Genomic DNA, 15,115 nt, shown 5'->3' with positions numbered 1-15,115 from the left:
TTTTAATCGAAGCTTACGCTCCACCAGCCGTAAAACTCAATGGAATTTTTGTTCAATTGGCCACACTCTCCTCTCTGACGTGAATGGGTTCCGCACTCACTAGAACTCGCACTCATGAACATCATAAACGAGGGTGGAAATTGAAGTTGATTGAGTGTGTCGACTACCTTTCAATATAAATAACTTAGTTGTGAGGATTTCTGTAAGAGGCGTACTTTATTGCATTTTAATTTACATAAAAAAACATGCATAATTCTTTTAAATATTTCTCATGTTTTCAGCAAAGGCATTTGTGCTAATGTCTTTACTGGAGGGCGCTACAACCATTGTGGGAGGAATTCTCTACACGAGATTGTACAGTGATACAAAAGAAACATTCCCACCTTCAATATTTTACCTCACTATAGGATTCCAAGTGTTTACGCTAGTATTTGCAATGTAAGTATAATTTCCAGAGAATGTTTCTTCTTTAAGCTATAACTTTAGAAAATAAGAAAATACGAAAAGTGGATTCTTATATCAAACTAAACAAAAGCGTAAAGGCAACGTCTTGTTTCTGACTAGACGAGAAAACGTTTAGAAAGCTCTCTTTCTTGTGGAATTACGAAAGCGATTCACCCAAGGAAATTAACTATTTATCTTTCTTTGATGGTGAGAAATTCATTGAATATTTTGACGCAAATTTAAATATGGATATATATTAGCCTGTTTCCGTTTTCATAGTCAATAATTACTTTATTCATTTTAAAGTTCTACTTTGTCGATTACTTACATAAACTTTGTTTATGTAAATACGTACGAGGTTTTAGTAGTGGGAGCCTTGTAAGAGGGAGGTCCAAGGAGAATTAGTAACTGGTTCAGAGGTGTATATAAGCACAATATGAAATGAATAGTACGTAAATGTAAATAAAGAGATCTATTTTGATAATCTGGTACAACTCTCCTGAAATTAATGTTAGCCTTCGATTTATCTTAACTAGCTTTTTATTTACTCTTGTATCACCAAATGCAAGCATCTACTATCAAAAAAAATTTAAAGAAATCTTTAATCTCTATATCTAAAGAAGTCCTAACTACACTCTAAAAATGGTATATTTACATTCAACCACAACCACAAGTAGCTGACGCTAGTTACTATCCGAAGAGGGTTACGCTCTCTGTAGGGGAAGAGATGTTTAGTATATTGTGCTGTTCAGGAAGCAGTGGTTGGGATATGGGCAGAGAAACACAACCACAATTATGGTTGAATGTAACTATACAGTAGACTATTATTAATATAGCACCAGCAAGAATTATGATTCGGAGTACAATTGTTAAAAAACTGTAGCTGGGTCAACAAAAATTATGGTTGTCCTAGATATATTTATGATATTAACAACTATGTCAATTATTGTACTTGTAACTATAAAACCGCTACCTAGTTGGAAATACCATATAGAATGGATGTCGAGACCATCACAAGATTTATTATAGCTGTCTCAATAATACAAGATATGTTGCTGTAACCATCCTCAAAATGCCCAAGTGGCTGCTGTAACGTATGCACTTGTTATTTTAACAAACTGTTTGGTACTGCACTTGTTATTTTAGCAATCTGTTTGATACTGCGTTTACCATTAACATAGTTCTCAAATATGTTCCTTCGAACACACTGTAAAGCTGTAAGAACAGAGCAAAAAACACAGTGTGAAAACACCTATGAGGTTACCAGTTGTTTGTGCTATTACTTTTCTTTAATGCTAGCTACCTCTGAGAGGACTACACCCTTTTTCAAGAGATTTGACGGAAATATCGGATTGAGGTAATGGTGGCTGGTCCAAGTGAAGATAATTGATTTATTTATTTACTTTATTAACTTTATCATGTCATTTTGTAAGCCATTATGATCTTTGCGATCATAATCATTAGGAAGTGAGGAGGAAACCTATACATAGTTATAACTAACATAGTTTCGGAGCTAGTGCTGTCAAAAATATCGAAAAAGCCAAATTTCAATAGGCCCTATTTCGAATTCCAGAGATTGTGGATGGTGGTCCTTATCAGAATAAAGGAAGTCACGCATACACAATGCAAAAATTCATATTTCATTAATGTTCAATGGGGGTACAGATTGCACCCATTGAAAATTTCCCTGCAGGGTGAAATTTTCATCAATCGAATTTTGAGATATGCTCTGACTTTATGATTGGTCCAAAATAGGCAAACGATAAGCCTTGACAGCAGTGAACACGGAATCCTTTGGCACGATGTCGAAACTGTTAAGGATCGTCAGCAGCACCGTTTCTTGTACTCGGGAAAACGCGTGGTGCGATGTTTTCTTTCACGCTTATAAATGAAGTTAACGTAAAATATACCGTGACGAAATACATATCATCACACGTTAATCCGAACACAAAGAAACATGGAGCTGGCGGTTCCTAACACTCCCGTCTTCCTTCCGAAGCATTGGATGTTCATTGTTGCCAAAGCTTACCTCCTGCCTACTTTAGACCTTCCTTGAAATCAGGGTATATCTGAAAACTCTATTGAGAGCATATCTGAGAATTACACCCTGTAGGGAATACCCTCTAAACCTATTGACAATTGATGATTATATGCACTTTTGGATTGTGTATGCGTAGCTTCCTTCATGCTGATAAGAACCACCATCCACAATTTCTGGAATTCGAAATAGAGTCTATTGAAATTTTGCTTTTTCGCGATTTTGGTCAGACCTACATCTGAAACTATGCACTTTTCGCCATAGGTCCATATGAACTTTTTCTCTTATTTTGATGTGAGGAATCTCCTCTTGCAGTTTGTCGGTATAGTTCATTAACACCCTATATAGTACAAAATGATAGAACAAAAATACGAATGATAGGAAACAACTATAGACCCTATATATAATAATATAAAATGTATATATATTAAGATATGTGTAAGGAAATGCAGATATAGATTCTTGGGTGACAAATATACAGAGTGGCAGAGGAAACGACGTGCGTAAACTTTAAACGGTATTATGATAAATATTTATATAGTGATAAAAGAATGGGCGTAAAAGATGAGATGAGGTGCAAGCACAAGATAACACGGAGGAAATGTAAGGAAAACAAATGCAGTTATCTTCTGCCTATGTGCAAGGCTAGGCTAATGAAGACAGGAGGAGCCCTGTTAGTTAGAAGGAGATTTACAGTGCAATATATGATGGGAAAACATGAGGTAGATGAGCATGCAGACGATAATCTTTCAGAAGTGTGAGGTCTAGCTAGGTGTTCAGGGGGAAGCGAGTAGCAATAAAGTGTAAAAAATAAATGGAATGGTGTGTAATAATGTCGGGGGCGGATGAGATGGAGTGCGAGATGGTGCATAGTGGCAAGAAGAGGATGATGTTGAGTGTAACGCGTGGTGTCACATCTTTGACTGAGTGTATCCAAATAAATTTGAGAATAGGAAATGTGATGAGTGAATACAGGTCTCGAATCGTATACGAAAGGCAAGTCGGAAGGCATGCCGTTCAAAAATATCAAGTTGCTTATAATGGGAAAGTGGAGCAGAGATCCAAGCGGGAAAACCATATGTGGTTACTGGTCGGAGAAACACTTTGTAAGTATTAAGGATTATACTGCGAGATAGGCCCAGGTAGTGTCGGTGAGACGTTTCAATAAGTTAAGCCTATTACGTACTTTGGTTGTTACTGATTTGAGATGCGGAATCCAAGTGAGACGATGGTCAAAAAATATCCCAAGATACGTAACAGTTTTGGAAGGCGAAGGTAAACCTGGTTGACTGTAAAAGAAAGTAAAGAAGGATTTTGATGGACTTTGATGCGTTTGCGTGGCGGGATAAAAATAGGGTTGCCATATTTTAAAATTAGAAAAGCGGAGGATTCTGAACCGTAAGGACTAATACGAACTTGTGTATTACAAATACTGACCTGGGATCCTCCGGACCATTTTTTAGTGATTTCTTTGTTAATGGACACTTCCAATGTACTTTTTTTTAACGAAACTAAAGTAAAGCAAATTTAGCTTTTACCTGTAATGTATTATTAAGTTCAATAAATATGAATCTCGAATTATAAAGTAAGTATTAAATAAATATTACAGTAAGATATCTATAATCGAAAGGATATTTGTAAGGCAAGTTAAAAAACAAGGCAGATATTGTTCATACGGTTTTCTCTCTAAAAAACACAAAATAATATATATGATGTCAAGAAGTCATGAATAATACAAGTATGTTTGTCACAACATTCACAAACGAATATTCATTCCTATAGAACCTCCAGTACATTACATTAAAAACACATGAAATACATAAAGAAAACCATTGTGCATTTGAGTAAATCTCTTATTAGCAAACGGCTCTGCGCACGTGCACTGTGCAAAAAGCTCACAGCCTGAGCCTGAGCACAAGTTAAAATTTAATTCAATCGCGATTCGCGATTGAAGTTGGCATAGAGATGTAGCGGTTTACGTTGAATATAACAACACTTTATCAACAAAGTCGTCTTAGATTTTTCTCCAATCCAAAAAAAGCGGGTGCAAAAAAGGGACGAATATAGGGACTGAAAAGCGGGTAGTACCCGCTAAAATCGGGTAATATATCAAAACGAGATAAAAACTATAGTTTGGTTTTAGATTCCGTTTGTGACATCAGGCTATGAAGCGATTAATAGCTTCCTGAAGATACATATTTATTTGTTGGATAGTTCGGCAGACAGACAAAAAAGCTGTGTCGTCGGCATATTGCTACAAGTGAACATTGGGAGGTAAATTCGGGAAAGTCTGCGACAAAGAGAACATGTAGTAAAGGTGATAAGGCAGATCCTTGTGGTACAGCGCACAACAGAAAGATAGAAGGAGATTTGTGTTATTGCAATACTCCTTGTATCCATACCAGAAATATCTAATAATTAACACTAATAGTCTAATTGGTTTGTACTGTTTGCTATAAGCAAAGCTTTATGCGATTTTTTTAAAGATATGTATACGAACTAAGATAAAACATGTTATATTAAAACATGTTATAAACATGTCAAAAAACATGTTATGTTAAACGAGGAATGGCGATTTCATCAATATTGGCAACAAGATAAGGCACGGACGCATTATGGTCGTATTGTAATCGATGGCTCAATGAACACTTTCCCGGTTGCTGAATCGGTCGCCATGGACCAGTTGACTGGCCAGCAAGGTCCCCCGACCTAACTCAGTTGGATTTTTATCTTTGAGGGCACTTTAAAGCTGTTGTCTACCAGTGTCAAATTAGTTACATTGGCTATCTAAAAAGGAAAATCATTACGGCCTGTGAACAAATATCACCAACTATGCTTCGCAGAGTGCACAAGCACTGGGTCTCACGGTTAAGGATATGCATAGAATAGAACGTCGGGCATGTTGAACATGTCATGTGATTGTAATTGTCTTATGTGTATTAGCTCTCTCTTTTCCTGTTATTAAAGAATACGTAATGTGAGATGTTACAAAGCTTGTTTTAACTTTAACTTTATCCTTTAATTCGAAACTTCGCACAGCACATTTACAGCACTTCTCACATATCCTAAATATATTCAGAAGTTCAAAACTGTTGCAGATTTTGGGAAAATAATCTTACCGTTGGGTTTCTCTTCGAACTAGGATGTTGTTTAATATGTCACACGACCATGTTCCTATTTAAAATAAACATGTTAATTTCAAGATGGCGGAGGACGACCTTAAACACATCATAATGTTTCGCTCCTCCCACGAGCAATAAATCGCAATTGATTTCGGATCGACTGCATTGATAGTTTCTCAAATATTTAGCTCAATCTAGACGTTGTATTTCACTTAACAAAATATTATCTTTTAATTACTTTGGACATTTGGGCATTTTCCAATATGGCGAGCGAAGAAATTATGGGGTTTTAGTATGTCATTTAAATAATCTTTACCAACATCTATGTCAAATTTTAACTTATTAATAATTACTTCCTAATTTCAATAAAATTGTAAATTAGTTTGACGGTAAATTTTGGAATTTTAGAATTTAGAGCTAAATATTTCTTAAAGTATGTGTTTTTTGAAAAATTGTTTCTCTTTAAAAAAATATTGTGTTATCTACGTTGTATAAAATGAGACTATGTTTATCTCTTTATGTTCAACCATAATGAAGATATTGCTATTTTTATCTGGGTATTGTTGGGTATAGTTCATTCGGCACTTCCGGCGGCCATTTTCAATGTGGCGACGAAGGTCACGTGGAATTTCAGGGACTTTTAGTATGTTGTTTAGAACATCATTCCCAACATCCGTACTAAGTTTCAGCTTGTTACTAATTTGTTCCTTACTTTTGGTAATTTGACTGCACTATTTATGGACCTAATATATGTCTAAATACGTTTGTTAACTTCATATTGATCTACTTACAAAATTTTATAATTTTGCATTTACAATACATTGAAAATTCTTTAGAAACACAAAATACAGACTCATAATCTGGTCTCAGGAAGATTGCTATAACATGAAGTAAGAGGTGTCAATATATTACGCAAAACTAATAATTATACAGGGCAAGTGAAATTGATGGACCCGATTTCAGAAATTTATTCTGTGAAATTAATAAACATATGTTATTGTGAGACATGTGCTTTGAAATATTAACTTTTAAAGTTTAGTTTACACGCAGTGTTTCCACTTTCTACCCCTAAAAAAATGAAATGAAATCTTTAAGTTTTACGTCCCACGGTTATACCGGTTAGGCTAAAGGAGACGGTGATGATGAGTAATGAATGAATGAAACGGTGGAATGAAGAAAGTGGGACTAAACGGGAGAACCACGAGAAAACCCGCGCACACGGTGTTTGTCCACCACAAAGTTCACTTGGCGGATCGAACCCGGGACCTCAAGCACCATTCTACCCCTAAGAGTTAGCAGCGAACAGTTAAGGACAATGGCCCTCAATGGAAAGCAGAGATCTTTCTGTGAGCTTCATAATCATGTAAACAAATCTGTGATTGGTATGTACACATGTCTTGACTCCATTTTATTTCTTCTCGTGTTGTCTTGTAGAAGATCAGTTTACGTATCACCACTTCCAACAACATTGAGTGATCTTGTGTGCGCATTACAGCAGAAATTGCTGATGCTGACAGCAATGTGCTGGAAAAGGTTTGGTGGGAGATCGACTATCGGCTTGATGTGTGCCGTGTTACATGAGGTGCTCACATAGAACATTTGTGAATATGTTCCGAGTACACTTTGACAGTTTACCTTTCTTAGCATATGTTTCATAATAACATGTTTATTAGATGTCACACAATACATTTCTGAAATCGGGTCTGTACTGTACATAGCGTTATTATTATGACATTATGTTATAATTTACGCACAATACAATTGTATTAATAGAATGCATTTATATAATATGAATATGATTACAGTTGTTCACATTATTCATTGGGACAGCAGACCTTTGTAACCTGTTACACTAACTTAGTTGGTGTAAAAGACAAGATTTCTAGTAATACGTATGTCATATTCACATAAAATATCAGTAACAAAAATCTTTAATGTGACTAATTATATTACTACCTGCCCAATACTTATTCAACTGTATAATTTTATCATGATTCGTTATCATGATTGGTGGGAGATAGACTATCGGCTTGATGTATGCCGTGTTACGCGAGGTGCCCACCTGTACAGGTATGCAAAGAATCAACAAACATTATCTATATTAAAACACTTTCCTTCTTGTCTTTGCCAAAACAAAGTCATTGATTATATAAGGTGTACAACTTTGCTTCCGCCGTTTTTTCCCCAAAATATGACGCTTTAATGAAATAAATTGCTTACCCAGGCATTATTCAAAGTATTGTCATTCGCTGGCCACAACTTTCTCCCATCTTTCGGGCAGCGTACGAATGCCGCGTCGCAAAAGTGTTTCATCTTTGGAGACGATCCACGAATCCATCCACTTTTTGATTTCTTCATAAGATCGGAAGTGTTGGTCAGCCAGGTCATGCGCCATTGATCGAAACAGGTGATAATCAGAGGGAGCGATGTCTGGAAAGTACGGCGGGTGGGGTAGGACTTCCCATCTTAACGTTTCCAAGTACGTTTTGACCACTTTTGGAACGTGCGGTCGAGCGTTGTCGTGCTGCACAATCACTTTGTCGTGCCTCTCGCTGTATTGCGGCCGTTTGTCCTTTAATTCTCGGCTCAAACGCATTAATTGCGTTGGATAACGATCACCTATGATTGTTACACTTGGTTTTAACAGCTCATAGTACACGACGCCGAGCTACTCCCACCAAATGCAAAGCATGATCTTGGAGTCATGAATATTCGGTTTGGCTGTCGACGTGGAAGCATGGCCGGGATATCCCCATGATTTTTTGCGTTTAGGGTTATCGTAATAAACCTATTTTTCATCCCCGATCACAATGCGATGCAGAAATCCTTTCCGTTTTTGCCTCTGAAGCAACTGTTCACAAACACACCAACACTGTTCAACGTCTCTTGGTTTCAACTCATCCGGGACCCAAGTTCCTTCTTTCTGAATCATACTCATGGCTTTGAGTTGTTTTGAAATGGCTTGCTGTGTCACTCCCAATGATCATGCCAATTCTTCTTGGGTTTGACGCGAGTCTTCACTCAGCAATGTCTCCAATTCTGCATCTTCGAAAACTTTCTGTCTTCCACCACTATGCCGGTCTTCGACGTTGAAGTCACCGTTCTCTCACTAATAGCGTCCTTACCATAAGTACTTGAGAGCATTCGATGAGACTCAGCCGCAGTTTTCTTCATATTAAAACAAAAAAGAAGACCCTCCCGCAAATGGCGAGAATTTGACTCGTAACCTGACATTTTCAATCGATAATAACTTTACAATGCACACACAAATCGACTAATGCTTGAATGGAGTTATGTTGACAGAGGTCCAAGCTAACTGCCTGACGTCTGCGATCTGTTTATTTCGACCGTTACTTACCGTTATAGCCACCTATCGGAAAACGGCGGAAGCAAAGTTGTACACCTTGTATCATCAAACTTTTCCCTTTCTATGCACATGAGGCTGACGTTACATAACTTTGTCATAAAACTTGTTCTAAATTCATTTTTTACCCTCTTTAGCTGAGAAAAGATCTTTGTCCACGGTAATTTGAAATTATCATTCTTAAAATTGCTTCTACATTAGGGAATGTTGATTGAACATGGTCATTAAATTTTACTAAAGAGAGATCCTGATGTGTCAGATCAGATTTTTATGTGCATGACTTTGACTATGTCTAACATATTGATTAAAAATGACTTCTCCAACAACGTTCATGTCCACATCTTCAGGATATGTTTGGCTTAAGCCCTTTGTGTTTAGGTCTGAAGGGGCCACGAAAAGTTTAAGGGGGCAGGCCCCCACCCCCTCTGGTTGCTCGCCTTGCTTAAAGCATTGACTCCTTCGCGAATTTCTTCTTCTGTCGTATCTAGTTTTGTTAGAAATGAAAACTTTTTTGCAGTACCATTGTATATTGATGGCCAGTGTGCCAAGTTTGATTCTAATGCAGCTATTACAGATACAAATGCTTCCATTCTGAACTTGTCTCTTGGCTCAAGGTTCTCTAAAGCATCATCATCGTCACTTATATGCCTCCCTCTAGATCTGCTTTTCTTGTCAACATCAGGTAATTTGTTTTCTGCTTTCTTCAAATAGACCAGAAAGATCTCTGGAATCTAAAAAGATCCGAAAGTGAAGCATACAATTTACTGCATACACCGAGGCTAATTTTGGAGTTTTGCAGTAATTGACCAACTTTGTGAAATTCATCCAGTAAATAACTCCAAACATATAATTTTTCATAAATTCAAACTCCTCCATTTTATTCAAAATGTTTCTGGCTTGATTTCTTGTTCCATCGTCCTGTGTGATATCCATATAAAGTTGATGCAATGGAGAGATTATTTCATCGTAACTGTCAAGTACTGCACTCGAGGGCCTTGAATGAGCTTCCCATCTAATTTCTGACAAAGACTTTGGAACTTTTGAATCATGTTTGAAGAATGTCAACAGCACCGCCGATCTATGTGTAGATGAAAGAGCTTACATATATTTTTGAATAACCCCAGAAAAGTTTACTGTATCTAAACAACAGTTAATTGTTGCTCTACCAACAAACTTTAGAGAATGACCTGTACATAGTATATATATATATATATATATATATGATAGTTATTAATGTTCAATATTATTTCTTTCATACCATTGAATTTTCATGACGTATCGGCAGTTTTATCGTATGACTTGCCTCGAGACTTACTAAAATCAATTTTACATTCATTTGTAAAATTATCATCACCATCTTAGCCCTACTTTGTCCTGTATGGCTACCAATCTCTAGCAAAGTTAGAAAATATTCAATAGGGAGTCATCTGGTGAGAAATACCTTACAATAACAGTAAGCTCACAGGTCAGGAGTGGGATCTACAGATAAACTGAAGTATTCTGTACTTTTTAAATCCAAAACTGATTCTCTTACTTTCAATGCTATCATTTGGATAAATTCATCCCATATTATTTTAGAAAGATAAGGTACATCTTATCCTTTATTTCCAATTTTGGTCCAAACAGGAGACCAATTAAGGCGAGAATGGGAAACGGGGACCCTATCACAAGCAGAGTTGGGAGGTGGAGACTCCATTATAAGCAGGGCTGGAAAATAGGGTCCTCTTATAAGCAGGACTGAGAAATAGGGCCCCATTACAAGTAAGGCCTCATTACTTGCTTCTTAAGAGCCTAATATATAACAGTACAAAGTATCGTTGTTGTATATGCATTTTATCTTGTTTGCTTTTGCTCATTATTCAGAAATTACATTACAGCCAGTTTGTTTCTTTAAATTTTTTCGGTCCCCAAGAGAGTGGGGTCTTAAACTATAGCTTTTTTAGGTTATACGTAAATCCGGCACTGATCAAATGTGAACAATAACGTATTAGCATCCCGGGCAGGTAATCAAATCTTGAACCTCAAGATGGCGTCCACGAATAAATATATTTGTTTTATTATTACATTCTTCTAAAACACCATTAATCCTGTGTTTCAACTGGTAGGAAGAGTAGCTTCGTTTTTCAGTCACTGGTGTAGACAATAATTCGAGATGCTTCTTAATAAAATAATCCCAGAACTTTCCCATCAGCAGAAGCTTCATCATGGATCAACAACCAAGCTTCATCCATATCCTGGGATTAAAAAAAAAAAAAACGAGCTGAACACATTTGAATTGTCAATCGTATTTCATCATCACTATTACATTCACAGACAGGCTCAAGTACTGTGCCTTCCTCCATAAGCACTGTGGTGGCTGCTTCGAAATTCACAGTGAACATCTGGGGATTCACACAAAACAAATTATCATAAGTAAAACATACAACAAACATTGTGCTATAGTAATTCTCTTAGTTATGTATCACCTTATCATATACCTGTATGTGAGTAATTTTCTCATTCAAACGTCTTCGGCTACTCTTTAGCCTTCATATAAAATATTAATCCATCTTAAATTTCAAAGAAGCATATAAAATGATTAAAAACTTAGTCGCAATTGTCACAACTCATATTTGTTTTAAATGACATCTAAATGAAAGTTATCGCAATTATCTCAGATTTTCACATAATCGCAATTGCCGCAGGCCGAAATTGTCATATATTTGACGTAAGGTACCTCCAAAGAAGGATTTTTGAAAATTCAGTGACGAAGGGACAATAGGAATGAAAATATCTCAAAACGTGTGCTTGTACGTTTTTGATATTTGATCTAGAAGGAGAAAGGGTGTCATTTATTATATAATAAGACATCCATTTCACGGAGTCTCTTAAGGTTAGAGACATGGAAATTGATATTGAACGTTTTATTTAGAATAATTTATTTAGAATACATGTGTCTGAGTTTTTTGATATTTGTTCTAGAAGGGAAGAGAATATGTGGGAAGAAAGAGGAGGGAGGGGGTTACAATTGTTATAATAACATATCCATATATCGCAATCCTTTAAGATTATTGCAACATGAAATTTGATGTTTGGACTTTTCATCTAAAATAATGAAAAACGTGTTTCAACATTTTCAGATGTTTGACCTAGATTTTTTTTTTTTTAAGTGTAGTAATTCTTCCCTAAGATATTCAATCTAGATGTTCGAATTTTGTGCAAGAATTTCAGTGCAGACGAATTTTATGTCAAAGGCGCAGAAGAAAACACAAATATTGGCTACAGTGATAAGTAGTACAGCAGTATATTAATATATATTCGTGAATATAGCAACTGCAAATTGTTGACAAGTTAATCCCAAACAATGTGTAATTTCGGAGCTCTTAAGTTATGTTGGATTTCTAGTTAATTCGTATATGCTTACATTACTTTCCCGTGGTTTTTAAGCGTATGACATACTATGTATTGCGATATCATCAGTAAAAAATTAGCGAGCTCAATTGCTACAGTGCTCGCTCAGCAGGAAACTGAAAAAAATAATTATTAACAGTTAGAAATTAAACTAATAAAAAAACAGCCTAAACAAATTACAAAGACTATATTTTCGTCTATAATAAACATTCATAGATCAATGTTTATTACAACGAACGTGTCGTCCTGTCTCCACTCAGCGTCATTCTGTCTTCTGTGATAAATCAGACACATTCATACACAACATACAAATCTAGTTCACATTAAAATAAATAAATAAATAAATAAACTTAAAGCTTGGTTCTACATTAGGACATTTCTATGCATAAAACTAATGTATTAAATTATCGATATTTGGACTAATTAAAGACTCCGTTAAAGAGTCAAATTCTTACATAAACAAAGCTGCAGTCCATATACTACAAGGCTGTGTCTGAATATTATGCATTATAACAGAGTCAATATTAGATTGTACCCCTACATGCAATGTATACTGAGCTTCGTAAGCCTAATGTATATACATAAAGAAGTAAATTCATACAATATTTATTTATTATTCCATGTATCGAACTACATCAACTGCATATACAAAAGTTTTGATACAATATTCCACAGTCTTAATCTCAGTTAGGTTTCCGATTCACAAATAACCCTATTATTTCAGACACATAGAGACAGCAAAGATCATTAAATCTATTTAATTCGAAAACATCTGAACATTACTCAATCGGGTTGGCCCATTTCGTAACAGAGTAAATGGCCTACTCCACATCACTTTTAACTTGTGCCGAAATAACCATTTATCTCCAACATAAATGTTCCAAAGAAGGAAATGAAACTATATATATTCTTTTACATATAAAAATGAGCTGCAATGTACCTCCGTGAAGACAGCGCCACCTACATGAGCACTAATTTATCAGACATACGCCAAGAAATAGTACTGACGATACCGCATAGAAAGAAAATTAGTACTCTTATCAGAAAGCCAGTTTCCACATTCTTTGTGGGTGGGCCCTCTTCTGCATAGACAGCTTCACCTGCTTTTAATAACGAAGCACTAATTTTGCAAAGTATGTCAAAAATTAGTGCTGATGATAACGCACAGAAAAACAATAAGTGCTCTTAGCAGAAAACCAAAAAGTATACGAGAATCTCTAATGGCGGAATCATCAAAGAAAACAATTGATACCTCAATTTTATGGTGAAATAAACAACACTAATTTTCTGTTTATGCGATATAATCAGCATTAATTTTTGGCGTATATATGATAATTAGTGCTCATGTCGGTGGTGCTGTCTTCACGGAAGTCTGCAATGTTCGTTAAAAATAACACTACAGGACAATAGTAGCAACAGAGGATGATAGGGATCCTGAGTAATTCAGTATTCCTTTTGGACTAGATCTCTCAATTGAAGACGAAGATAGCAATATAGCCTAGGCCAATCGTAAATTGATTATCTTGACATCGACTTTTAAATTACTCACTATTTTTTTGGAACACTTCAGAACTGCAAAAACTTATTTCCAAATTTGTCCATGTGTATTTGATTATATGTTCCCTTATGATTTCTGTTCTCTTTTTCTCCATAGATTAGCTCACATATTGATGGTCAGAACAACTGCATCTCGACCACAACCTGTCGGAGAAGACACTGCTTTGGTGGATCCAGAGGCAACCGAATGCTATTCTTTTTCTTCATCTGTGATTGGAACGCCCAGCGTCAAGTATGATTATCGGTCATTTATCTTCCGGTATTTTGTAGAGGACCGATAAATTTCTGAATTGGATTTGGATGTTCTTAAATATTCCTGGACTCCATGTGTTCTCAAAGGTGGAATAGGCGTTTGTTGGTTTACTTAATTATAACACGATACAAACACTCACATACCAAGACATGTTTCACAAATTCAATAATCATACCTGTATGCCTTACCGAAGTGAAATGATCAGTGAACAGTTCATTTCTACATTGTAGGGAATACATAAGAATTTTATGCTACGAAATATCATAAAAAGTTGTAACACATTGTAATATGTTTGAGTAAAATTACCATGAATTACTGACAAGCATGCAACTTAAAACAATGATTGATAATGATCAAGGATCGAAGAAACTTCTGACCTGTACTTCAGCTGTGAAAACCAGGCTACCTAATAATAAAAGTCCAATTTGATACATACAAATATACCAGCATGTTTTGGCCTTAAATTATCGTTATTGGTATGAAAAAAAAAACTTAATTCAGTTCATAGTTTATCCCTCAAAGATAACAGCAATTGGAGGCAATATAGATGGAGTTCTACAAAGTAGTAGTGTGTGCTTTATGTCCATGTATTCTATTTTTTATGGTTTGAGGTCTGAAATACTAATTGTTTACTTTTCAGAACGGATAAAAAATCGTCTAATGATGGAACATTCATGACAAGGTTAAAGGTAAATTGGTACATCTGAATGTTATAAACTATTATAATTTGTTATTTAATTCATCCATGCACATAAAAGTAAAAACTACTGGGTGGCAGGTGAAAACTGGAGATAGTAACGTAAACAAAGAAAAAAAGAAAGAGAGAAAGAAACTAGGTGACAGACTTGTGGACTAAATGGATTTTCAGTCACCATGGCAATCTGATCCCCAGAACTTTTCGAGCCCTCATAATAATAATTATTATTACTATTAATTATTGATTCATT

General features: G+C 35.7%; 1 protein-coding gene across 1 annotated transcript in view; it reads left to right on the top strand.

The window, feature by feature from the left end:
* Window positions 1-14,748, top strand: part of LOC145662623 (uncharacterized) — an 82,549-nt gene extending 67,801 nt beyond the window's left edge. Inside the window, exons 6-7 of the mRNA XM_081728362.1 lie at window positions 282-438; window positions 14,013-14,748. Coding sequence (XP_081584488.1) covers window positions 282-438; window positions 14,013-14,196 — 341 coding nt within the window. The 3' untranslated portion in view covers window positions 14,197-14,748. The remainder of the gene's footprint in view (window positions 1-281; window positions 439-14,012) is intronic.
* Window positions 14,749-15,115: the final 367 nt, after the last annotated feature.

The sequence above is a fragment of the Thermobia domestica genome, chromosome 10 (assembly GCF_964235325.1).
Source record: "Thermobia domestica chromosome 10, izTheDome1.hap1.1, whole genome shotgun sequence".
Lineage (NCBI taxonomy): Eukaryota > Metazoa > Arthropoda > Insecta > Zygentoma > Lepismatidae > Thermobia > Thermobia domestica.
Note: the sequence above shows the minus strand (reverse complement) of the source record. Positions and strands in the feature narration are given on the sequence as shown.